Genomic DNA, 26,021 nt, shown 5'->3' on the forward strand with positions numbered 1-26,021 from the left:
CTACCTTCTAGCTACACCCCTGCGATCCAACTTATTTTCTAATTTTATGATATGTTATTTTGTTGTTTTACATATACCATGTGATATATAACATTAAAAATTCTATAACATTATATAATAAACATTAAAAATAATAAATTCTTGCTGAAAATTAATTTGGTACGAGATTAAATCGAGTTCAATTACTAGTTATTAAATTAAAAAAAATAATACTTAAAATAAATTTAACATAATCATTTATTATAAATAAACTCGGAAAAGTTTTAAAATCTTTCAAAATAAACCAAACTTGAATAAATATAAATCATGACCAAATCTACATAAACCTTATTTATATTTATATAAAAATTTTAAAAACCACAATATTGAAAAATACAACCACAAATTCCAAAATAGTTAATTTGGATGGAGTTATATAATCAACATGAAAAATACTTTAATCATACCAAAAAATTATTTTATATTAAAATTTTGACGCGTGGTTTATATATTTTTCATTTGTATAAAATTGCTCATCACCAATACCTTCTTCTTCCCTAAAAGGTTGCTCAAAACTGTCTTTATATGAGCCTATCTGGTTTACAAACATACATTTATTTTGACAACTTGTATGATGTAAATGACGTTTAAAGCTTTCAAGGGTCTTCTTATCTGAAAAGGTCTTCTTCATGGGACATAGGCAAACCTTTTAGCACATCTCGTAACGCGAAATAATGGCTATCGCACCGATGATCCGATATTAAGTTGCTTGAGAGTATTATCTTCTGGAAATGCTCGCCTGGATGTCTCCTCCAAAGACTGAAATATTCTTGGCCCCTGTTATCATTGCTTCCGGTGTGATCATCAATGTTCCTCTTTAAATAGTAGACTGTTCCGGGAACAAATAAGTCCTCCGGCATTGTATAGGCACCTTCTTCTTTTTGAAGTGCAGTGACTTTCTTAGGAACAGACGTTGGTTCGGTTTTTATGGCTACGTCTGTGTTCATGTAGAGCATTGGTTAGAGTAGGTGGAAATGAATGGCTGCAGGTTAGCTGCATTAGTGTTAATGCCTAGACACTGAGAACTTCTCTAAAAACTGATTCTGGTTTGTTTTTCCGCATGCCTTATCCAAGATGACTAAACAGATGAACAAAGAAGGAAGGTTTCCAAGTAATAAGATACTGAGTTTACTTGGGTGCTATGACAACCGGATTATAGGTGCAACACTTACCCGAAGATTCTTTCGCACTCTTGAAATGTGCATAATCAGCAAGTTTCCTAGCTACGTCTTGTACGGATGACATGACCAGTTTCGCATTTGTAACTAAATCTACTATACTTTTCCAGTCTGCTTTCTCCACCACACTCATCCTGTTAAGACCGAGGAATGCAATTAAATTCTCATTCCCAATAAATCAAAATCTGCAGATACCATCATCCAATAAACAATAGTCAGTAATATAGAAGATAGTAATAAAAGTCGAAACATATAAAGAAAGATCAGTTCCTTGATGTAGGTTATTGTACCATCAATTTCAAGTCGATACGTAAATGCAAACACTTATCTCATGAAAATTTTTCCTTTTACATCAATGCTAACTCGGGTTTGTAACATCTCGGATACTCAAAAAGCTTTTGTCCTTCGAGTACCTTATTCACATGCTTCGTTTGTTTCAAATCTTGTGAAGGAAACTTCAGAAGGAAAATTTACAAGTTAATTTTAGTAGGGATTTGAATGCTTACCAGTCTGTTTCAAGAATTTCATTCCTCAGCCGTGCTAGAGATGCCGCGCTTAGTCTAGGCACGATGTCATCCTTTATGCAGAAGAAAATAAAGAGCAACCAGAAAAAAAAGTTGAGAGATTTACAACAAGGAAAAGTACTGGACTGGGAAACCTGGTTTAATAGAAGGAAATGTTCCAATACCTAGAAGCTTGTTCAATATTCAATTAGATGAGTCGGGTTTACCTGCATTACAATGGTTGTAACAAAATCGGAGCAAGTTTCAGCAAGTTCTTTGGAAACACAAGGAGGAGTCGCGTATCCAACAGCAGATACAACATCGGGGCTAAACCCCAGCTCCTTTTTTGACCTTTTACGAAGCATTATTGCCAGTAAAGAAGCTGTCGCAGCTCCGAGAGAATGCCCCACTAGCCTTAACCTAAATCCCTGTAAATGAATTAGGCTAACTACAACAACGAAAATAGAACTTCAGGTTTAAAAATAGCATAATACAATAAGGTCGAAACATACGAAGTAAATTAATCACCTCATATTTCTCCAAGCACTGCCTTATCGTTCCTATTTCATGGTGAAGAAACCATCGAGCAGCTTCAGCTGTGCCAAAGTGAGTTGAATAGCCTTCAAATGTAACCTGTCCATCACTTGACGTAACAATATCAGTAATAAGGTCATACACAGTATGAGTTCCACGGATTCCGAATATCACAAGTTTCTTTCGAGGATCAATTCCTATATAATATCCAGGTCTCATCACACTAGAATTCTTTACGAATTTCAAAACATTGCTTTCTCTAAGCATGCTAGTCCTTGCAAGGATGGCGGCATTATCCTTATAACATCCTTTGGCTAATTCAATGTGGTATATCAGATCCTGAACCTACATCACAAAAAAAAAAAAAAGATCCTTAGCCATATCAACTGAAATGAAACTAAAAATAATTTTGCAATTTAGTGCAAGGGATTCGGCAATTACGATCGAAACTGACTTGATCTTCACACCCTTAACATCCTCAAATGGATTCAAAGACGCCTGTCGAAGGTAAATAAGATATAGGCCTATAGTAAGATCACTTAAGCTCCAACCTTCAATGACAGTCTTACTCTTTTGAATGCTAGATATGATTTCCGAGACCGATCGAGCAGCGTATTGAGGCTTATTATCCCTTACTTCATTTCCTATACATACAAATTAGATTAAAGAACTAGTGCCATTAACTAATTGCTAATAAAAATGCAATGAAACAGCATATGCAGTAACCAATTTAGCTTAACATGAATTGACATAAAACAGACCTATTGGCAGAGCCCACCTACACAATTGCAGAGCTGGTTCAAGAGCCTTTGTGAGCCAAGCAAGCTCTAGTTTCCACTTGGTATCACCAACATAATCTTCATCACCAGAACTATACTTGAAAAACCTGGAACTGGTCTCAATTTCAGCCATATCTTTTGCCTCTTTTTCTTTAATTACTTCTTTTAATCCTTCTGCTTTTGACCATTGTGATTGAAACCTGTTAAGTACACCATTCATACATCTACCATAAAGTTTCTTCTGCCTTGTAATCAAAATGTTGCTATTATCTGCACACAAAAACCAATAAACCCAAAATCAAAATAAGAAAGAAAGCTGAGATTTTTACTAATTCTTTGGATTTTCGTTAAAAAACGCAGATTGAAAATGACAAAAGGATGAAAAGTTTAAAAGCTTTAAACGATTTGATAGAGGTGGATTGAAAGAAGAGGTGAAGCAAAGTACTTACAAAGATGGCGTATGAAGCTTTTGCAATATTGATTAACCATTGTTAAAAAAAAGATACAGATAAAGAGGGAAATTTGATGTTGGTGTAGAAATAAGATGAAAACGGAGGTTCTGGACGAGCTTCAGAGGCGGCGCTTGGTCATGCTCCGAGGCGGCGGACACGTATTTCTGAAGATTGATTTTGGGCCACAAAGTAAACGTAATGATTTTGGCCCTAAAGCAACGTCCAAGAGATTCTGGGCCTTCATTAATAGCCCAATAGAGGAGAGATCAAATTAATAACTGATCAAAGGTTTTTCTGCTCTTAAAAGTCAAATTAGTCTCTCTATTTTAAATAAAAAAATAAGTTGATTTACTATTAAAAACTAACGCGACTAACAAATAACTAGACAATTATACATGGTTATATGTACCTTATGCTAACGCATAGAGACTACTTTTTAATATTAAAAATAGATGAATTTTTTAACAGAATGGTCGATTTACTTTTTGATCAAACATATGAGGACTAATTTGTTTTTTTTAAGTTAAAGAAGGCAAAATGTAATCTAGCTCTTATTACAAGGACCTCAATTATACTTTTATACTCATTGAACATATAGTTAATTATTACAAGTATTGAACCGAATAATTAACTTAACAACTAACTTAACTCAAAATAATTAACTAATTAATCATAATAAATTTTTAGAAAAACTTACACATAAATGTGTAAGTATTAAATCGAATAATTACCTCAATAACTAACTTAACTCTAACCAACAAACTAATAAATTAGTTAACTAACTTGAATAAATTTAAAAGAATTTAAAGGAAAACTCACATTAATATAGAAGTGCTGAAACCAAAGAATTAACTCAACAACTAATTTAACTCTAACTCGTAAACTAACTTATTAATCAGAATAAACATGAAAGAGAGCTCATACTTTTTATTTAGAAGTACTAAATCTAATAATTAACTTTATAATTAACTAGAACAATTCCCACACTTATATATAGTAAGATTCGAACATGGGAGATTAAAGTTTCAAGGTCTCAATATTGTCATTTAGCCAAGGAATATAATAACGGAAATCAAGTCATTTTATGCCGAGTCATGCATAAAATTTCAAGTTTTAAATTTTGTGGATAAAATTTTTTTTTGAAAGAACTTTATCCTTTTAAGAGTTCAATCAAATTCAACCTCAAATATAATTAAGATCTAAAGTGATTATAATAAAATGGTGAAGAGTCTAAAAATTTTAAATTTATACATAAATAAAATAAAATAGGTATATATGTATAACTCATAAAAATATAATTTTAGGTTAAAATATGTCATTAATCTTCAAAATTTTAGAATTTAACCATTGGACTTTCATTTTTAAAAATTTAGTCTCTTTATTTTTTGAATTTCAAAATTTAATTTTGACAGCTAATATTTTTTTTTGTTTAATTCAAGTTCATTAAAATGTCAATTTTTAATTACATGGCTATCAAGTGATTATTATTATTTATTTCAAAATGTCACACTAATAAATTTAATAGTGTTAATATTTAGACTTAAATTTTAAAATCTGTAAAATAAAGAGATTAAATTCTAAAATTTTAAAAAAATATATGAATTTATGTCATATTCATAATTTTACGAACTAGTATTTGGTACATTGTATACTTTTTTTTTTCATAAATAATATTAAAAAATTTATATATGTTTTTTATTTAAATATTTAAATATTTATTTATTTATAATATTTTACTATTTTATATTATATAGTACATTTGTCACCTTTCTTGCAGTCTAACAAAATAAATTCTCTAATTTTATTACTATATTCGAATAAGAATAAATAACTCGCAAGCACCCACTTTTATATACTGAAAGAGAAACTTGTAAATAGATGTTTTGCCATTGCCAAAACCAAAACGAATGTCCTTCCTTCTGCTGCTCAAAGCGAAGCTTAGGGCATTTAATCTTTAAATTAAAAATAAAAAAGCCCCTTCAATACACATTTCATTAAATTCTTGAATTGATTAATAAAAATTTGATTTTTTTTTACAGACCCTATCTATTGCCTTCCATACCCTGCATTATTCCTTTCCTAATAATTCCCGGGTAAAGTTCAATCTTTTGGTTTTGTGTTCTTTTTTTTTTAGTGGAATAATCTTTAGTGGGTATTGGCCAAATTCGGGCTTTTTGACTATGTCTTTGTTCTTTCGGGTACTGTAGGAGCTGCTCGTTGATGGGTTGGAGGTAAATTTCGGGAACTTTTTGTAATTTACTGTAGAAATGAATAGTCTTGGCTTATTATTTATTTATTTTTGTTATCTTTTATATGGATAAATTTTGGGTTTATTTTAGTTTATATTGAAATATTTGGTTGACTTAAATGGCCAATTTTAGCATGTTTTTGCTGCTAAGCTTTTGATAGATATATGGAGTGAAGTTTTGTTTTTTGTGATATTTAGGATGTTATAGAGTTGAGTTTGGGAACTTTTAGATCTTAAAATAATGGACTTGGATTTTGAGAATAGTGTAATTGTGTAATAAAGCACCTGTAAATGTAATATTTATGATTATTTTCTTGAATTCGTGGATTTGTTGGATGCTTATATAGTGGTAAAGTTGAACTACTAGTAGATATCTGTAAATTTAAAGTTCATGTTGTCTTATATGCATTCCAAATTCATGTTACCACATAGCATATAACTGCTGAAATTTTTATCCCGGCTTAATTCTTTTTCCTATTTGCTCTTATGGTTTTGCAGACAGTTCTTGCTGTCGGTGTTCAAAATCGGCAATTTAAGTTTCTAGATTCAAAGTGTTGCATCTAGTAACTTGTTACTAGCTGGTTGATCGAGGAAACGGTCATGCTTCTGTTCCAACCCATGATTTGCAGGTATTTGAACTTAATTAATTAGTGCAAGGATTTAACATCTTGCTTTATTGGTTTTTACTTGTTCCAGTAATTGCTTTATCGGTTTTTCACTGTCCATAATTTTGCTTAATCTGTTTCTTGTCCTATCCTCCATTATGATCGATTGGTTTTCACTTTTGCTTCTATTTCCACATACTGATGAATGTCAGCATGTGCATATGTACATCATAAAAAGGTAAATTCTTTGATTTTCTTCTTATTGGCAGAACCTTTTCATAAAACATTTGCGTATTTTGGGAATGGACTGGTTGTTTTTATCTGCCATCAAGATTTATAAATGATGTTCTGGGGGCAAAGGGCTGCAAATGCTCTTGGCATGTTTAGGTTGAGATGGGGTGGTGAATCCTCTTTGACAACAGGCTTACTAGGTGATGTGCCTCATGAGATTGAGTTGTCTGACTATGGAAGATTACCAGCTAGTCCTCGTACAGAATGCCCTTCAGGGCTTCTCAATGGTGAGAGTCTAAATGTGGAACCAATTGCTGACTTGGACTTGTTTTTCGAGCGGCTCTATAGCTACTATTGTGAAAAGGGGCTTTGGTGCATAATTATAAAATGGATAGTTGAACTTCTGAGTGTGGGCTTTACCATATGTTTCTCAGGGTTTTTCTTATTGTTTGTTGATTGGAATGGTCTCCACAATGCAAAATGTGGGATGGATGCGGTTGAGTCTGGAACTAAACCGTGTGATCTTGCTAAGGAAGCACTTCAAGAGCACCCATTAACTCCCTTAACACTTTCAAAAGCTATTGTTGTTGGATATTTGGTGCTTTTTTCCGTCTATTGGGTATTCTGTTTTTTGAGGTTTTTTGCACAATTAAAGGATACCCTCGGTATGCAACATTTCTTTTATAACAGGTAAGTTACAAGATTTGCATTTGGTAGAGCATTTACGGTAATAGTGCCTTATAATTGTTTAATGATTTTATAATTATTTTAATTTTATTTTGCAGTCTCCATATTACCGACAGTGAGATTCAGACCATGCCTTGGGCAACGATACTTGAAAGGGTTGTCCGATTACAAAGTTCTTCACAACTCTGTGTGGTCAAGGATCTTTCTACTCATGATGTGGTTATGCGATTGATGCGGAAGGAGAACTACTTGATTGGAATGCTTAATAAAGGAGTGCTTGCTTTTCCTATTTCACCTTGGGTTCCAGGTGCTGGTCCAACTGTCAAATTTGGCTCTGGTGGAACACGACATCGTCTGATCCTGACAAAGTCACTTGAATGGACCTTAAATTGGTGTATATTGCAAAGCATGTTTGACCGGTATGTTTAGCTTTACATGAACATTTGGCTCTCTACTTTCTGACTAAAGATAAAATTGCTTATTTCTTCATTTTTCTAATGTATTATACTTACATTTCAAGATTATTATACAATCCTTATCATGTGAGGAAGTATAAGAAGATACATTTTTGGTGTTGAAATATGAACAAAAGTGATGCCATTGAATTGTTTTTGCTTTTCTCTAGATAAGTTTTGCGGGGCTTTTGTAGACAAGTTATCAAGATATGCAGTTTTTTCATATATATGCGTGTGCGTGTGCGTGTGCGTGTGCGTGTGCGTGTGCGTGTGCGTGTGCGTGTGCGTGTGCGTGTGCGTGTGGGTGTGCGTGTGCGTGTGCGTGCGCGTGCGCGTATATATATATATCAAAATTCTGAAAGGTTTTACTCATCCATTGTCTTTCTATGTTTAGGAAGGAAATATTTTATGAAGTACTGCAAGTTTCAAATGTAATCCTGAAATTAACCTTGACATATTTATGAGGTGTTGCTGATATTAGTAGCTAAAAGCACTTGTGATTGGTTTTTCTTTTCTCTTCTTTTTTACTTTTAAGAAACAAAATACACCTCAATTCTGGGGTTTATAACCAACTTCCTTTTGGAACGCCTTTTTGTTTTTTTGGCAGAAACTTTTGTGTTAGAAGGGACTTCATTACTAATCCTAGAACATTGAAGAAGAGGCTTATAATTGTTGGGCTTACTATGCTTCTACTCTCTCCATTTCTCGTCATATTCATGCTGGTTTATCTCTTCTTAAGGCATGCTGAGCAATTCTATAATCATCCAAGTACAGCTTCTTCTCGAAGATGGTCTAATTTGTCAAAATGGATGTTTAGGGAATTCAATGAGGTATTATCATCTCCCCTTCCTCTTTGCCTATTTTCACAAGCTCGTGTTATTACTTTTTATCCGGTAATCTTAAGTGTTAGTCCATTGTTCAAGTTTATTCATATAGAAGAAAAGTTGTTTAGAATCTACCGTGAGAATAAGATGATAACAATTTGTTTCTTGCAATGGATATTTTACACTTATAGATTCTCTTGTTTCACATGCCGTCATGCTGTGTTTTTATTTATACTGTTCATCTTTTTTTTTTACAGGTTGAACATTTATTTAGGCATCGGATTAATAGCAGTGTAATGCATGCTTCCGAGTACCTAAAGCAATTTCCCTCACCGGTTATTTCCATTATCGCAAAATTTATCTCATTTGTATCTGGCGGCTTTGCTGCTGTCTTGATCATCATTGCCTTTGTGGAAGAATCTTTGCTAGAGGGCCATGTAATATTCTCAAGCTTTCACCCTTTCGAATTCTTTTATTTTCTTTTCCGTTCAACTGTTCTATATTTTTGCTTTTTAGTTATTTACATGTTTATTTGAAATTTGTAGATATTTGGTCGGAACTTGTTTTGGTATGCAGCTATTTTTGGAACCATAACAGCAATTAGCCGGGCTGCTGTTGCAGATGAACTTCTGGTCCTTGATCCAGGAGGAGCAATGTCTATGGTGGTACAGCATACACATTATATGCCGAAGAGATGGCGTGGTAAAGAAAACATCGAAACAGTCCGTATAGAGTTTGAAACTCTATATCAGGTAAACCCCACTTAATCCCTATTTTTGTTATACTCGTAATCTCGGAGTTGCATGCTTGTTTGATTATAAAAGTCCGGGAAATATTGTTTCATTCGAGTATTTTGCTACATCAAGTGCTTGTTTGAATCAATGTTGTGTCGTTGTGTTGCAGTACACTGGAATGATATTGCTAGAGGAGATGGCCTCGATTTTCCTCACTCCATTGTTGCTTCTATTTGTTGTCCCAAAGGTTTTATTTCTGTCTCTTTTCTTCTATTGTTGATTCTCACACCCTACATCTTGCTTTTCAAGTTAAAATGTTGACTGTTAGAATGTTCATTTTGCAGCAGGTGGATGACATTTTACAGTTCATTGCCGATTTTACCATAGATGTTGAAGGTGTCGGTCATGTTTGCAGGTAGACTGCTCTTTTTCTTCTAACTTCTTTTGGACCCCTTTATTACTAGTTATATCACATGCCTATTAAATGATATGACGTGCACGATTGTTCCCTTTGTTTTGCAGTTTTAGTGCCTTTGATTTCCAAAACCACGGCAATAGCAAATATGGGTCTCCACACAATGTGCCTCGTGCACAAAGGAGTTCCCAAGGGAAAATGGAGAAGTCATTCTTGAGGTATGATTTTGCTCTGTCCTACGGCTGCACTTAGAGCTATTTATGAGGTGAATGTAAATCGGAAAACCCAATATCAGCTCAAAATGTTATACTACTTATTACATTTGCCATGATAGAAGTTGACGGTTAGTCTCGGCTTTAACCTTAAACTGCTATCTGATGAGACATTATATGCTATTGGTTTGTACGAAATACTGTTTTTCTGCTACTTGCGATTTATTTATTGGTTGAGTGCTTCGAATGCATTCCTCTCCTTCTAGAGCCATGATTTCCCTTTTTCATGGTATTCTTTAATTATGGTGTTTTCCCTCTCTTTTCTTCTTTTTCCTCGTGTATAATTTCTTTGTTTTTGCATGTGCAGTTTCCAGAGTAGCTATCCTTTGTGGGAACCGGATGCTCAGGGTAAGCAGTTCCTGTCAAATATTAGAATTTTCAGGGAGCAAAAGTTGCAAGGGCAAGGAACTGGACACACATATTCTCTGGATAGATTGTGGCGTGGTAGCCCACAGAGAGCTTACAGAGATAGAAACGGCCTTTCATCAAGAGAAATGCAACACAATATTCCGGGCTCCGGCAATGATTCGAGGTCTTCATGGATAATTGATGCTGTTCAAAAGAATCACCCGTGTCTTCTCGATTGGTATTATACCTCTCGACCTCACCATGTGAGAAGTCATAGGAGAGACACCACAACAAGGCAATTTGAACCGGCCGAGCAACAGCATGGGGACTATTGGGGGCCAACTAGCCTAGCACATAATGAAGGAATAGATGAAGATCACTGGCTACACCACTATGACAATTGGCCGCAGTCGCAACTTGAAGCTTCGACATCAGCTCCTTTCTTCCATGACAGTGTACTTCAGCATCATGATGCAAATGACTTGGCACACCATACATGGAGCCATTGGTGGGACCGAAGTGGCTTGCACGGTTCACAGCCCCAAGCAAGTTTTCTAGAGCCTCCCGATTTCAACCGCTATCCTGCAGACTGTCAGTACAATAACTTATCCGAGAGAAGCATACAAGGGCAAGATCAATACCTTGATTGGCGGGATTCTCGGAGGTTATCCCATATGTCTTACATGGATGATCTTGAAGCTGGAGGGGACATAAATCTTCATTTTGACGGTATCTATACCACTTCTCCCGAATCTCCCACCGTAAATTTAAGGCCCCCGGGCTTCCATTAATCAAAGAAGCTTTAGTTTCTGGATTGGTACTTACCTTCAGATGAATGGAATGCAAATCAAATTCCAACTTTCCATATTCATTGTTGTATATATATATATTCATTAAGAGGTTCATTTCTTTAAGGCCTAAACTCCATTTTAGGGTAACATATTGCACACCAATTCAGTGTTAGCCTTTTGATATGTATAAACGAACAATTGTAAGCCATTGATCGATTCAAATGATTCATTCAAATCCATGTGTTTTTTTGTTTATGTATACGTATTTGCCATGATTAAGCTCTTTTTTTTCCTGGGGTTAATATCACTAAACATCCTCAAATTATTTCAAAATGATCAAATTGAATCATCAATATATTGGTATAGTATTAATTAGGAACATGTACGTATTGATAATTTGATTCATGTGTACTAAATATGTTGCACGTTATGTTTGAAGGACTGTTTAACGCCCAAACTAATTGTTAGAGGTGAAAAAAAGGTCTTAATTGTTACAATAATGACACTTCCAAGGCTCAATTAAAATATTTTGAAATTTAAAGAACAATAAAAATCTGATTATAGTTTAAGGACGCATAGCATAATTAATCCTTTTCTTTGTTTGTCTTTTTGGTACTAAAGCATTGGGTCAAAGACAATTCTAATAAACAAAGGTAGGATTAGAAACGAAACGACAACGTTTCAGTGCTGTTTCCCTTGCGAAACCTTGAGATAAAAACAACGGGTTTTACAAGGGCTTTACAAAAAAGAAAAAAAAAAAACCGTGCTCCAAAGCTTGTCAAAATCCCCAGAGAATTTCTCAAATTCAGGATGAAGAAGGCTTCAAAGCTTCAAATTTACTTTTTTTCAAAATTCAATCGTCAAAGATCCATAAAGGCCGCTTCTTTACTCTCGAGAGCTTACATTTCTGATAATTCTCCATCATCATCATCATCTTCTTCTTCACAGTTTCACTCAACCGACCGTCACCTTCAATGCTGTGCAAAAACCCGAGGTTTAATTTTCAAGCTACACCAATTCAAAACCTCTGGGGAAATGTTCAGAGTGTTTAAAGATATGGAAGCTTGTTTTGACGAGGGAGAGCTGGGAATAGCTTTATTAAAAATTGGACTCAAACTTGACCGAGAAGGTGAAGACCCTGAAAAGGCTCTATCTTTTGCTGACAGAGCATTGAAAGTATTGGATCAAGATGGTAAACCTTCTTGACTAGTTGCTGTGGCTTTACAATTGATGGGTTCTGTTAGCTATGGTTTAAAAAGGTTTAATGATAGTTTAGGGTATCTTAATAAGGCTAATAGGTTGCTTGGTAGGTTAGAGGAAGAGGGTATTGCCAATGTTGAGAATATAAGGCCAGTGCTACATGCAGTGCAGCTTGAATTGGGGAATGTGAAGACAGAAATGGGGAGGAGAGAGGAGGCTCTTTTAAATTTTAAGAAGGCTTTGGAAATTAAGGAAATGAGTCATTGATTCAAATAGCGGGCCGATATCAGAATAGTGGCCGTTATATAGCGGTAGCGGCACCGTCCGAAACCGCTTTTGCTGAAAATAGCGGTGTGAAGCGGAGTCACGCCAATAGCGGTGGGTCGCGGCCGCAACTTAACGGGTAACGGCCAATTGCGGCAATAACGGGCCGCTATTCCCGTTATTTTTCGTTACAGTAAATTTTAAAAAAAAAGTCATCCCCTCAAACAAAAATCGACAGAAACAGTGAAAAACAAAAGGGAATATATTCCCCCACCTGCAAAGTGCAAAATCAGAGAGCTTTCAATAAAAAAAAGTAAAAAGAAGTCAAAAGAAACAAAAAAAGTAATCAAAACTCAAAACCAATAGAAAAAGAAATATGAAATTCTGTTTCTTATATATGGGCAAACAGCAAGCAGCAGATGAAAGCAAGGAGCCGAGCCAACTGCCGAGGACTTGAATCTGAAAAGCAAACCCATCTATTTCCTCTTCGAAGTACTTCTAGGTTTTTTCCAGTTCTTTCTCAGCCCTTCTAAGTTCTAAGCCAGTATTCATTTACCTGGTTTTTCACACTTTCAAGTTTCAACAGCAGTAGAGATTCGGCCATTTTTGTTGATAGTCTGATGAGTTGGAGGCTTGGAGCCTTGGAGGCTACTGGTTAGGGTTAGGGAATAGAAAGAATCGTTTCATTTTCTTTTAATTTTTCTGTTTTTGTTTTTGTTTGTGGCTTTATTGGCAATTGGCATGCTGCTCTGTTTTGTTTCTTCTTTGACTCTTGTTTTACTCATTAATTAGGGGCAGCCACCGTCCATTTTAACCACTAGAAAATAGGCATGTAAATTGTGCTTTTAACCACCTATCCATTGTTAAAATTTGTCTTAAAATAATTATTTGAAAATTTCTTTATTAAATTTAAATATATATATAAATTTCTGGACACAATTTTTAATATGACATGGACTTCATATATAAAGTTGTGTTCTCATATCATATTAATAAAGATTTATAAGTGCTAGAAAACATTCTAAAATCATTAAAAGTGAATTTTTATAATTATAATTATAATTACTATGTTTTACAATAAGTTGTACGAATTTGAAAAAAAATCACGATCGCGATACCCGCAGTGACCGCAATAGCGTCCGTTATGTCCGCGACCGCGACAAACGCGACCCGACCGAAAACGCGACCGCGACCGCAATTTAAATCCCTTAATGACTCTTGGGAAGGATAGTAAGGAATTAGGGGTGGGATATAGGGATTTGGCTGAAGCTTACGTTTCGGTTCTAAATTTTAAGGGGGCCTTACCTTTTGGTTTGAAGGCATTGGAGGTTCATAGGAAGGGGCTAGGGCATAATTCAGTGGAGGTTGCACATGATAGGAGGATTCTTGGGGTTATTTATACAGGTGTGGAGGAGCATGAGAAGGCATTGGAACAGAATCAGTTGTCACAGAGGGTTTTGAAGAATTGGGGTCTTAGTTCTGAGTTGCTTCGTGCGGAAATTGATGCTGCTAATACGCAGATTGCGTTGGGAAAGTATGATGAGGCTATTAATACTTTGAAAGGTATAGTTCAGCAGACAGAGAAAGACAGTGAGAATCGAGCTCTGGTGTTTATTTCAATGGGGAAAGCTCTTTGTCATCTGGAAAAATTTGCAGACTCGAAGAGGTGTTTGGAGATTGCTTGTGGAATTCTTGACCAGAAAGAGACTGTTTCTCCGATTGAAGTTGCTGAGGCATACTGTGAGATATCAATGCTATATGAGAATATGAATGAGTTCGAGACTGCAATTTCATTGTTGAAGAGAACATTGGCTATACTTGAGAAACAACCTCAAGAACAGCAATCCGAGGGAGGTGTTTCCACTAGAATAGGGTGGTTACTCTCGTTAAAAGGTGAGGTGCCACAGGCAATTCCTTACTTGGAGGATGCAGTAGAGAAATTGAAAGACAGCTTTGGCTCCAGGCATTTTGGGGTCGGGTATATTTACAACAATTTAGGGGCAGCATATTTGGAATTAGATAGGCCTCAGTCAGCAGCACAAATCTTTGCAGTTGCAAAGGACATCTTGGATGTCTCTCTTGGTCCTCATCATGCAGATTCAATCGAAACTTGCCAGAATCTTTCTAAAGCTTATAGTGCAATGGGAAGGTAAAATGTTCTTTTAGTCTCTATGCATCTTGCCTTTACTAGTCCAATATCTTGCTTTTAATGGTGCCCGGTCATGAGAGATAGCCTGGTGCCATGCTGAAGTGAAACCTGTTCATGGCTGAGAGAAAATTGCATTTCAAAGTGGTATAGGTGATAGTCCAAGGGTCAATAACGGAAGTACCACTTTGAAGAATCTAAAATTTGATGTTTCAATAGAAAACTTTCATGCATGTTACACTGATACATCTAGATGGACAAACATATGCGTTGCCTGCAACTATACATTCTCATGGTAACGTCAACTGAAATGAAAATCAGTTAGTAAATGTGTATTAAGCCTTTAGGGTTAAATTCAGATTGGAAGAATTCATTTTCTCCGATGTTGCAGTTACACCCTTGCAATTGAATTCCAGCAGCGAGTAATTGATGCCTGGGAAGGCCATGGACCAAGTGCAGAAGAAGAACCCCGAGAAGGTCGGCATGCTCTCGAAGAGTTAAAGACAAAAGCCCGTGGTACATCCACTAACCGAGTTCCTACAAAGGCCTTGCCTTTGCCACAACATAGTCTTGCTTCAAGAAATTTGCAACCCAGTATTCCTCTTACCCAAATTCAGCCAGCTCTATCCGGTAGACTTGGAGAATCGATAGCTTTTGCTCTGCTATCACATTTCACAGTCTGAGACATTTGTTTTTATCTTTAATTCTTGTAAATTTCGATATTATTTTGATATGTCATTTATATATGTGCTATTTGCCTCAAGTATATACTTGCTTATACCAGTTCTTTTCCTTTTTGTCTTACCATAAAGTTCAAGTGTCAGTCATTATCAATGATTCAACTAATGACTATATTATGATTATTTTCGAATAATTGCGGAGTCAGACACCCATCTTTTTGGATAATCTATATGAATATGCAATGATTTGAAAATAATTAATTGGTTTCTGAAAAGGACTATGCAACTTGTTTTTGTCCCTGATATGCATATATTGGATTTTTTCAATCGGCTGAGCATCCTATACGAACCCTTTATATTGTTACAAATATTTGCATCATAATTATCAAAAACAGATCAAAGGTCTCAAGAGCTTGAACATTCAAGAGATGGAGAAGCTTGTTTCAAGCTGGTTCAGTAATAAAACCTTGCCCCAGTCTTACTATTCCCCCCTGAAGCAAGGCCTGGGAACCATGTCATTCCTAGATGCAATACCATTCCGGTAGTTGACCTCAGCAAGGCGTTGGCTCATGACCGAATTGCCATAGCTCAACAGATTCTGAAAGCTAGCCAAGAGTTCGGATTTTTCCAGGTCAGTGCCTTTTTGCTTTACTAAATTACAATTTATTGCAGAAAATATTTTGTCAATGATAAAAAGATGTTCAATCAGTCATCATATTGTTCTTCTTAAAACAGGTTGTTAACCATGGAGTTCCAGAAAACCTGGTAACTGACACCATGAATGTCTTCAAGGAGTTCTTCGAGTTGCCTGCAGAAGACAAGGTCAGCGTCTACTCCAACAATCTAAAAAGGCCTTGCAGGCTTTACACAAGCAGTTCAAACTATGATCACGAAAATGTTCACCTTTGGCATGACAATCTGAGACACCCTTGTCATCCTTTAGAAGATTGTATCAAAATTTGGCCTCAAAAGCCTACTAGATATAGGTACTAAAACCCTGCACATACATACATGGTTTTTATTCCCCATTTCTCTTACCTTCATTCCATTTCTTATAACCTTTGCAGGGAAATTGTGGCTACATACTCGATTGAGGCAAAGAAACTAGGTCTAAGGATCCTGGAGTTGCTTTCTGAAGGCTTGGGGCTTGGTTCAGGGTTCTTTGGGGATAAACTAAGTGAATCGTCGTTACTATCAGTGAACCATTACCCGCCATGCCCAGATCCAAGCTTGACCCTTGGAGTATCTAGACATTGTGACCCTAACCTTTTAACTATTCTACATCAGGGAGATGAATATGGACTTCAAGTCTTCAAGGATGGGGAATGGATTGGTGTGGAGCCTTTGCATAACGCATTTGTGGTTAACATAGGTCATCAGTTGCAGGTATATCTTAATTAAGTCTAAATAGACCTCTCTCGGCTCGGCCTATGGACATTTTCATGTTGGATGCTGTTAATTTGGTGCCCCATAGCTTGACCTGATTTGAACTAACTATATGTTGGGTTTGTTTGCACTTTGAATAGATTATCAGTAACAACAAGCTGAAGAGTGCTGAACATCGGGCGGTGACGAACTCGAGAGTTGCTCGAACGACGGCGGCCTTTTTTATTAACCCATCTGATGATTGCGTTATAGAGCCTGATAAATCTCTTATTGACACCAACGAGTCTCCGGCTTACAGGCCTTTCCAGTTCAAAGAGTTTCTGCTTAACTACTCATCCTTGATGGGGAACCCTGAAAAATGCCTGGAACCCTTTGAACTACATGCTTGATTAATGGCTCTGGACCACCTCCACAACTTCCATAGCTTACCTCTTCTAAACGCAAAACTGTTATTTAATGATTATTGCAAAGACATCTTGCTATGTACTTTGATTGTTTTGGGGAATGTATTGGGTCAAAACCCCCCAAATATTTTAGGATCAAACATAAATCCCACTCGTTAATCTGTAGAATCATAGTACAAGTACATATACGCACATGTATGTATATATTTCTGGGTTATTTGCAGTGCCATGAATGACTCATTTTCCTTCAAAGATTAACATATAGGTAAATCAGTAACACCGTGTTGAAGGGTGCAGAACATTGGGCCGTGATGAACTCAATGCTCAGATATCGGTCCCCTCCCGGTGACAGCATTATAGATCCTGCAAAATCTCTGGTTTTTGTGTTTCATCACAGCTTGTTATTATACATATGCTATTTGAATCAAGTGTATACTTTGCTTATGTGACAATAATTAATTGATCTAATTCTAACACTTTAGGATCAATATGTCAATACCTAGAATATTTCTTTTCCTTTCAGTTTTGTCTTATTAATTTGTCTTACCATCAAGGTCAAGTGCCAGTCATGATCAATGATTTAATTAATAAAACATAAGACTATATTAGGATTACTTCATAAAAAAAAAGGAATTTATACATATTATTATAATACTATGCAACTTGTTTTCGTTCCGGATATGCATGTATTGGATTTTTTCAATTGGCTGAGCATCCTAGATGAACCCTTTATATTGTTACAAAAGTTTGCATCATAATTATCAAAAACAGATCAAAGATCTCAAGAACTTGAACATTCAGGAGATGGAGAAGCTTGTTTCAAGCTGGTTCAATAATAAAACCTTGCCCCAGTCTTACATATTTCCCCCTGAAACAAGGCCCGGGAACCATGTCATTCCTAGATGCAATACCATTCCAGTAGTTTACCTCATGAAGGCGTTGGCTCATGACCGAACCGCTGCAGTTCAACAGATTTTGAAAGCTAGCCAAGATTTTGGATTTTCCAATGTCAATGGCCTTTTTTGCTTTAGAAAATTACAATTTTTTTGCAGTCAAATCATCATATTGTTCTTCTTGAAACAGGTAATTAACCATGGAGTTTCAGAAAACCTGGTAAATGACACCATGAATGTCTTCAAGGAGTTCTTCGAGTTGCCTGCTGAGGACAAGGCCGGCATCTACTCTGAGGATCTGAAAAGGCCTTGCAGGCTTTACACAAGCAGTCCAAACTTTAATAGCGAAAAGGTTCACCTATGGCGTGACAATCTAAGACACCCTTGTCATCCTTTAGAAGATTGTGTCAAAATTTGGCCTCAAAAGCCAACTAGATATAGGTACTAAAACCCTGAACTTACATACATAGTTTTTATTCCTCATTTCTGTTGGGTTTTTCACACATTTTTATTCCTCATTCCTGTTGGATTTTTCACACAGGAAGAAAAACAGAATCAAGTTATCTGGATGAAATATGAAGCTCTTTTTGAAGCTAAAGCAACAAAACAATAATTCCGGATAAAGTATGAAGTAAGTTTGAGATTCAAGGACTTGAGAGTTGCAACCAAACGAACAGAAACAAAAGGGATGAGAAATTGAGAGAACAAAATTGGCTATATTCATTACATTGATCATTAATATATGATGTACATAAAAAGAACTATTACATTAGAAGAACTGTAACACCCCAAACCCGGCCCAGACGTTATGGCCGAATCTGACGTGCCACATTGGAGTTGAAAACCCACGTTCCATTTTAGTGTTTTAAAAACCATATTTTTTTTGTTGAGTTAACAAAGTGTATGGAAGCTGAGCACCAGGTAGGTATCCGAGACAAAGGAGGTGAGCCATGAAGGCTGCTTAAGTACCAAACTCTTTGATTGGATCCAATCCTAGACATGCCCACAACCATAGCCACACTTTGTTATATCGTGTTTAAATTCGTTTAAGTAGACGTCTTTGATAAATCGATTAATCGTGGCGTTGAGATATTTTGAAAACAAGTATCGTTTTGAAAACACGTCCTAAGTCTAGCCCATTTGAATAATTATCAACCAGGTTTAAAGTTATTAAAAATAAAATAATCCCGAAAAGAAATAAAAGGAAAGTTAAAATGGCCTTATTACAACCCAAAAATAAATAATAATTAAAGGAAATTTAATGAAACCAACGCTTATTTAAAAGCCCAAAGACGATCACCGTGGCTACTCTGAATCCCCTCCGGCCCAAGTCCCCACATCAAGGCTCACCTGCGAGGTTAAGGAAAGGGGGCGAGTTTGGAAACTCAGTGTGCAACAATCCCCTTTCAGAGCCCGAAACAATAACAGCCTGATGGGCCTAAGCCCAAATCCAATCTCAACATGTACTGGGCCGTAGCCCTTTTCATATTTCATATTTCATAACACTGGGCCGAAGCCTTTTCATATTTCATATTACTAGGCCGAAGCCTTTACTGTAACCGGTATGACCCATAGGCCCATTTCAATATCACATGTAATGTCAATGAGAGAATGCAAGCCCATTTGGGGAGACTACTCAACCCACCATCTGCTACTCTCCACCCGTACCAACCAACATACCATGTGGGGATTAACTCGACCCACCCCGCCATAACTCTCCACTGGCAGCATAACTGCTTTATCATATAACTGGAGGCCTAGCCTCTTTTAATAACCGGGGCAAAAGCCCTTTTAATAACTGGGGCATAAGCCCTTTAATAACTGGGGCATAAGCCCTTTTGCACTTCCTCCATCCATATAAAAGCCCAACCCAATGCATTTATGAATACATCATGTGCATATCATACATATCATGTGCATAGCATACATGTCATGTGCATATCATACATACCATGTTTACTAAAATCCCATGTATCAAAATTCACATTTAAACCCTAGGGGTATAATGGTCATTTTTACTTAGGGGCAAAAACGGTCATTTTCATATTATAAGGGTAATATCGTAATTTTACCAAAATTTAGGGATTTTTCCATGTTCATCATCAATTACTAACTATTTATTTGTTTAAACAGCGTTTTTGGCCCACTTTTAGCGAAACCGAGTTATTGGGCCTAAAACCCCTAATGGGCCCTACTTAGCCGATTTTGTCATCTAGGCCCATTTAGCCCATATCCATAACAGTATTAACAGTCTTAACATGTAATTTAACAGATTTCCATTTTCTACCAATTTTTCCCAAATGGGCCCGAAAGCCTATTGGGCCCTATTGCAGCCCATCGAGGCCCAACTTACCGTGAATGCCAAAAATCACGATCTTACCGTTTCCAATATTCCTGATCATCATCACAACAAATCTAACTAACTAATGAGCGTTCGCTTGCTCACAAGTCCTCGAAATGCCAGAATTTCGGCATTTCGGCTTTTCGGCATTTATCGCTTTAGCTATGAAAAAGGGTTCGTTACAGACCTGTTTGGCGATATTCCTCGACGAGATCTCCTACACGATTTCTCCTATATCCATCGTTAATAATCAGCTTCCCATAATTGAACCAAACCAAAAATCATCTAATATTAATACTTACACATTCGGCCACCATCCATAATGGCCTTAGGAATCTTACCTTGCCGCGATTGATGACTAGGTCTAGCCACTCCGGTGATCCAAGCTACTCCAAGTCAACACTACACCTTGCTGCTCCTCCGCTAAATAAACCACAAAAATATTAAAAGAAGACCCCATAAAGCCTATACCCATATTCGGCCACCTCCCTAAACTAGAGGGGTTTCGACTTTTGGCCAAAAGTTACTCTAGGAATCGTTTAGAGTTCGAGCACTTACCACAATCTTTCTTCTCTTGAATCTATACGCCTAAAAGGTAAAGGAATTGAATGCCAACAATTGAAAAGGAAAGAAAATGTTGCTGGTCACAAAGAATCGGCACCCTCTATCTTCACTGATTTCGGTTTTTTGCGGTATCTCGGCAGAAGTAGAGATAAAGGAAAGAAACAATGGGTGAATGGAGGGAATAGTGGGCTGGTTTGAAAGAAGGAGAAGGAAGAAAAGATGGAAGAAGAGATGGTAGATTCGGCTGCAAAAGAAAAAGAGAGAAAGAGACTAATCCTCCAGGGAGAAAACGGCACACAAATACCTAAGTGCCGAAAATCCCTAACTAAACCCCTATGCCGAAAATCCCCCCTCCAATCTCCCTTATTCGGCCAACTCTATCTTCATATCAAATCCCTAAAATCTCTCCCCTTATCCCTCCTTAATCCATGCATTTGACTTGATCCAAACTCTCCTCTTACAGAATCCACTTGGATTCCAACACTTACCTTTCCTGCACATAAAAAGAAATACTCTTACTTGCCAACACAGGGAATCGATCCCCTGTCTTCCCTTATGCTCCACACGCCACCTTTTTAAGAGCTTAGTGGCGTCACTATTGCCACTTTACTAAAGCTCTTTTTGTGATACATTTTACCCACAACTTTATATAAGGGCACCTAGCCAGAACCCCTAACTCCTAAGTCCAAAATTTAAAAATTCTACCGAGTTTTGGCCAACTCATGGGCCTTCCATAAGCCCATTTACATACCCAAATTATGAATTCCATAATCACATACCAAATTTTAGAAACTTACTTAAAATATCAAGAATCGCGAAAAACCTGAAAATCAGGATGTTACAACTCTACCCTCCTTAAAGAAATTTCGGCCTCGAAATTTACCTAATTCAAATAGTTGAGGGAATTGTTGACGCATTGCCTCTTCGGTCTCCCAAGTAGCTTCTTCCTTGCCATGGTTCCTCCAAAGTACCTTCACTAATGGGACTGACCTCCTTCTCAACACCTTGACATCGCGATCAAGTATTTGCACAGGTTCCTCTTCAAAGGTCAAATCCGACCGTACTTCGACTTCTGCAACTGGCACGATATGAGTTGGGTCAGAACGATATCGCCTTAGCATGGACACATAGAAAACGTCGTGAATACGATCCAGCTCTGGAGGTAACTATAGCTGGTATGCCACCGGCCCTATCCGCTTAATGATTCGGTAAGGCCCAATAAACCGTGGGCTCAACTTACTCTTCTTACCAAATCTCAATATCTTCTTCCAAGGTGAAACTTTTAAAAAGACCATGTCCCCTACCGCATATTCAATATCCCTACGCTTCAGATCGGCATAAGACTTTTGTCGATCCGCTACCTCCTTTAACCGATTCCTGATCACCTTAATCTTGTCTTCAGTATCTGCTACCAAATCTGGCCCAAGTATTTGCCTTTCCCCCAATTCTGCCCAACAAGTAGGCGAACGACACCTTTGCCCATATAGTGCCTCATATGGAGCTATCTGAATACTTGCTTGGTAACTGTTGTTATACGAGAACTCCGCCAATGGCAAATGGTTTTCCCAGCTGCCTCTAAACTCAATAGCACAACCCTTCAACATATCCTCTAAAATTTGAATAACCCTCTCTGACTGCCCATCCGACTGAGGGTGAAAAGCCGTACTGAAATCCAATCGCGTTCCCAATGCCTCATGCAACTTCTGCCAAAATCGAGATATAAACCTTCGGTCTCAGTCCAAAATTATCGACGCTGGCACACCATGAAACCGTACTATCTCCACCACATACAATTTGGCCAACTTCTGAAGTGAGTAATCGGTTCGGATAGGTATGAAATGAGCAGATTTCGTGAGTCTATCCACAATCACCCAAACCGAATCCTTCTTAGAAGGTGTCAACGACAACCCACTTACAAAGTCCATAGTTACCCTTTCCCACTTCCAAAGTGGTATCTTTACCGGCTGTAACAATCCCGAAGGTAGTTGATGCTCGGCCTTCACTTGTTGACATGTCAAACATCTCCCTACAAATTCGGTCACTTCTCGCTTAAGCCCAGGCCACCAGTATTGCTCTCGCAAGTCTCGATACAACTTACTCCCTCCTGGATGCATAGCACAAGGTCCATTATGTGCCTCTTTCAAAATCATCAACCTCAAGTCTGAGTTTTTAAGCATACAAATTCTTCCTCGAAAACAAAGAACTCCCTCACTATTTAACCCAAAGTCCGGATTTTTCCCCTTCTCAACTTGCTGAAACCGAGGAACCAACGACTCGTCCTCCAACTGTTGCTTCTTAATCTGTTCTACCTAAGTCGGTCTCACTTGCAACTCCGCCAATAAACTTCCGTCGTCATACAAACTTAGACGAACAAACATCGCCTTTAATTCCGCCACAGTCCTTCGACTTAGCGCATCAGCCACGACATTCACCTTCCTTGGATGGTACTCAATCGAACAGTCATAGTCCTTTAACAACTCTATCCACCTTCGCTGCCTAAGATTCAGCTCCTTTTGAGTCAGCAAGTACTTAAGACTCTTGTGATCCGTATAGATGATGCATTTCTCCTCATACAGGTAATGCCTCCATATCTTAAGTGCAAAAATTACCACTGCCAATTCCAAGTCATGCGTAGGGTAGTTCACCTCGTGCGGCTTAAGCTGTCGTGAAGCATAAGCGACCACTTTACCCTCTTGCATCAACACGCAGCCCAAACCTACATGTGAAGCATCGCTGTACACATCGAAATCCTTACCAGACTCTGGCTGAATCAACACTGGCACTTCCGTCAAAACCTTCTTCAACTTCTCAAAAGCCTCTTGCTGCTTATTTGTCCAAACAAAAGGTGCTCCCTTCCTTATAAGTTTCGTTAACGGTGCTGCCAACACCGAAAATCCTTCCACGAATCTCCGATAATAACCTGCCAACCCCAGAAAACTTCAGATCTCTGTTACCGACCTCGGTGGCTTCCATTCCAAAATTGCTTCAATCTTTCGAGGGTCCACCTTGATCCCCTCGGCAGACACAACATGCCCCAAGAAGGTAACTTCCTTCAGCCAAAACTCGCACTTACTAAATTTTTCATAAAGTTGTCTTTCTCTTAACACTTGCAGCACTACACGAAGATGCTCATCATGCTTCTCTTCCGTTTCTGAATACACCAAGATATCGTCAATAAAAATGATTACGAACCGATCCAAGTATGGTTGGAACACCCGATTCATCAAATCCATGAATGCCGTCGGTGCATTAGTCAACCCAAAAGGCATTACCAGAAACTCGTAATGACCGTATCAAGTCCTGAACGCCGTCTTATAAATATCCACTTCTTTAACTCTTAATTGATGATATCCCGACCGAAGGTCGATCTTAGAAAATACCGAGGCTCCTTTTAATTGGTCGAACAGATCATCGATTCTTGGTAACGGATACTTTTTCTTGATCGTCAGTTTATTCAACTACCGATAGTCAATACACATTCGCATAGTCCCATATTTCTTCTTTACGAATAGTATAGGTGCGCCCCACGGGGAAACACTTGGTCTTATAAACCCTTTATCCAACAGTTCCTGTATCTGAGCTTTCAATTCTACCAACTCCTTTGGTGCCATCCGATAAGGCACAATGGAAACAAGAGCTGTTCCAGGTAATAAGTCGATTCCAAACTCAACTTCTCTGCTTGGGGTAAATCCAGGAAGTTCATCTGATAATACATCCTGAAATTCCTTAATAGTCCTAACTGACTCTACCGTTACCTCTTCAAGTCCCGTTTGACTTACAAGGGCCAAGTACGCCTCACCACCTTTCCGAATCAACTTCTCGGCTCTTAAAGCCGAAACAACATTGGACAAATAATCCCTTCGTTCCCCTATGACCATTATCTCCTCATCTTCGGCAGTTCTTAGTACCATCCTCTTTGCAGCACAATCCAACGTCGCCTTGTGCTTAGTTAACTAGTCCATTCCCAAGATAAGATCAAAATCCCCAAATGGCAGCTCTATCAAGTCTCCTTCAAAAATTTTATTTTATGTCACTAGCGGTACTGCCCTAAAAAGTTTATCTACCTTAACCGAATGTCCCAATGGGCTTATCACTGATACCCCACTCACAGTCTCCTCAGGAAGCACATCCAAAGCCCCAGATACATCACAAGCAACATACGAGTGAGTGGAACCCACATCAATCAAAGCAGTGTAAGACATGCTATGAATGAAGAACGTACCAGTTATAACATCAGGAGTGTCACCCTCCTCACGACAGCATAAACCAACGTCGACTGTCGGGCTTCAGCATGTCCAGCACCTCTGCCAGGTGCCCCACGTCCTCATCCATTACCATTGCCACCTCTACCTTGCCCACGACCTCTCTGTAGTGGTGGTCCTCCTCGCCGTGATTGGACATCCCTTTGCTCTGCAACTAGCTCCTGAGCTGTCCTCCGAGGACACTCTCTGAACTTATGCTCCTTAGACCCACATCGAAAACATGCTCCAGTTCGTTTCCAGCATTCCCCCATATGCACCTTACCACAGTCCTTGCAAGCCTGCGGTCTATAAGTATTTACTGGAACTGCTCGAACCGGTTCCTCCATCCTTGCTCTTTTAACATTTTGATTCGTGGCACTTGAGGGTCTAAAATCCTTCTTGAATCTGGGTCGATCCTTCTCACGGTTCTGTCGCTCAGTCAGCTTCACCTCCTCAACTATCTTAGCCTTTTCTACCAATGCAGTAAAACCACGCTCCCTCTGGGGAGCTATCAATATCCTGCGCTCATCGCGGAGACCATCTTTAAATCGGACACTGCGCTCATGTTCAGTTGCCACTATCCCACTAGCATATCGACTCAGCCTCAAAAATTCTGCCTCATACTCTGCGACAATCTTATCACCCTGAGTCAGATTCAAGAATTCCTTCCGACGAGCATCCACATAACTAGCTCCAACATACCTCCCCTTAAAAGCAGTTTTGAACAATTCCCAAGTTACCTGCTCAATTGGGGCACTCTCCCTTACAGTGATCCACCATCGGTATGCCTCGTCACGTAGCAGCGAC

The 26,021-nt window shown here is 37.9% G+C and overlaps 3 protein-coding genes and 2 pseudogenes across 6 annotated transcripts; 4 read left to right on the plus strand and 1 right to left on the minus strand.

Moving 5' to 3' along the window:
* Nucleotides 1-443: 443 nt before the first annotated feature.
* On the minus strand, nt 444-3,646 carry LOC121204676 (uncharacterized). The gene is made up of 8 exons (XM_041074972.1): nt 3,483-3,646; nt 3,016-3,303; nt 2,696-2,898; nt 2,249-2,599; nt 1,948-2,148; nt 1,724-1,794; nt 1,212-1,351; nt 444-976 (listed from the first exon to the last, which is right to left on the minus strand). The coding sequence occupies exons 1-8, from the start codon at nt 3,520-3,522 to the stop codon at nt 648-650; spliced, it is 1,623 nt and encodes a 540-aa protein (XP_040930906.1). The 5' UTR covers nt 3,523-3,646; the 3' UTR covers nt 444-647.
* A 1,627-nt stretch (nt 3,647-5,273) lies between these two features.
* Nucleotides 5,274-11,334, plus strand: LOC121203420 (autophagy-related protein 9). Of its 4 annotated transcripts, none has more exons than XM_041074975.1 (13): nt 5,274-5,578; nt 5,693-5,716; nt 6,232-6,362; nt 6,608-6,856; nt 7,004-7,259; nt 7,355-7,675; nt 8,319-8,541; nt 8,793-8,972; nt 9,081-9,287; nt 9,439-9,516; nt 9,614-9,684; nt 9,792-9,902; nt 10,264-11,334. In XM_041074975.1, exons 4-13 carry the CDS (start codon nt 6,679-6,681, stop codon nt 11,093-11,095), a joined length of 2,457 nt encoding a protein of 818 aa, XP_040930909.1. In that variant the 5' UTR covers nt 5,274-5,578; nt 5,693-5,716; nt 6,232-6,362; nt 6,608-6,678; the 3' UTR covers nt 11,096-11,334. The 4 variants fall into 4 exon arrangements, with proteins under 4 accessions (XP_040930909.1, XP_040930908.1, XP_040930910.1 ...); XM_041074976.1 differs by having other exon boundaries at nt 5,359-5,578; nt 9,617-9,684; XM_041074974.1 differs by having other exon boundaries at nt 5,351-5,578; nt 6,608-7,259; nt 9,617-9,684.
* Nucleotides 11,335-11,667: 333 nt separating this feature from the next.
* Nucleotides 11,668-15,468, plus strand: LOC121204677 (protein KINESIN LIGHT CHAIN-RELATED 2-like; annotated as a pseudogene).
* Nucleotides 15,469-15,471: 3 nt separating this feature from the next.
* Nucleotides 15,472-17,398, plus strand: LOC107939950 (hyoscyamine 6-dioxygenase-like; annotated as a pseudogene).
* An 88-nt stretch (nt 17,399-17,486) lies between these two features.
* On the plus strand, nt 17,487-18,640 carry LOC121205085 (hyoscyamine 6-dioxygenase). The gene is made up of 4 exons (XM_041076012.1): nt 17,487-17,552; nt 17,947-18,183; nt 18,259-18,509; nt 18,610-18,640. Exons 1-4 carry the CDS (start codon nt 17,487-17,489, stop codon nt 18,638-18,640), a joined length of 585 nt encoding a protein of 194 aa, XP_040931946.1.
* The last annotated feature ends 7,381 nt before the right edge of the window (nt 18,641-26,021 follow it).

The sequence above is a fragment of the Gossypium hirsutum genome, chromosome A08 (assembly GCF_007990345.1).
Source record: "Gossypium hirsutum isolate 1008001.06 chromosome A08, Gossypium_hirsutum_v2.1, whole genome shotgun sequence".
NCBI lineage: Eukaryota > Viridiplantae > Streptophyta > Magnoliopsida > Malvales > Malvaceae > Gossypium > Gossypium hirsutum.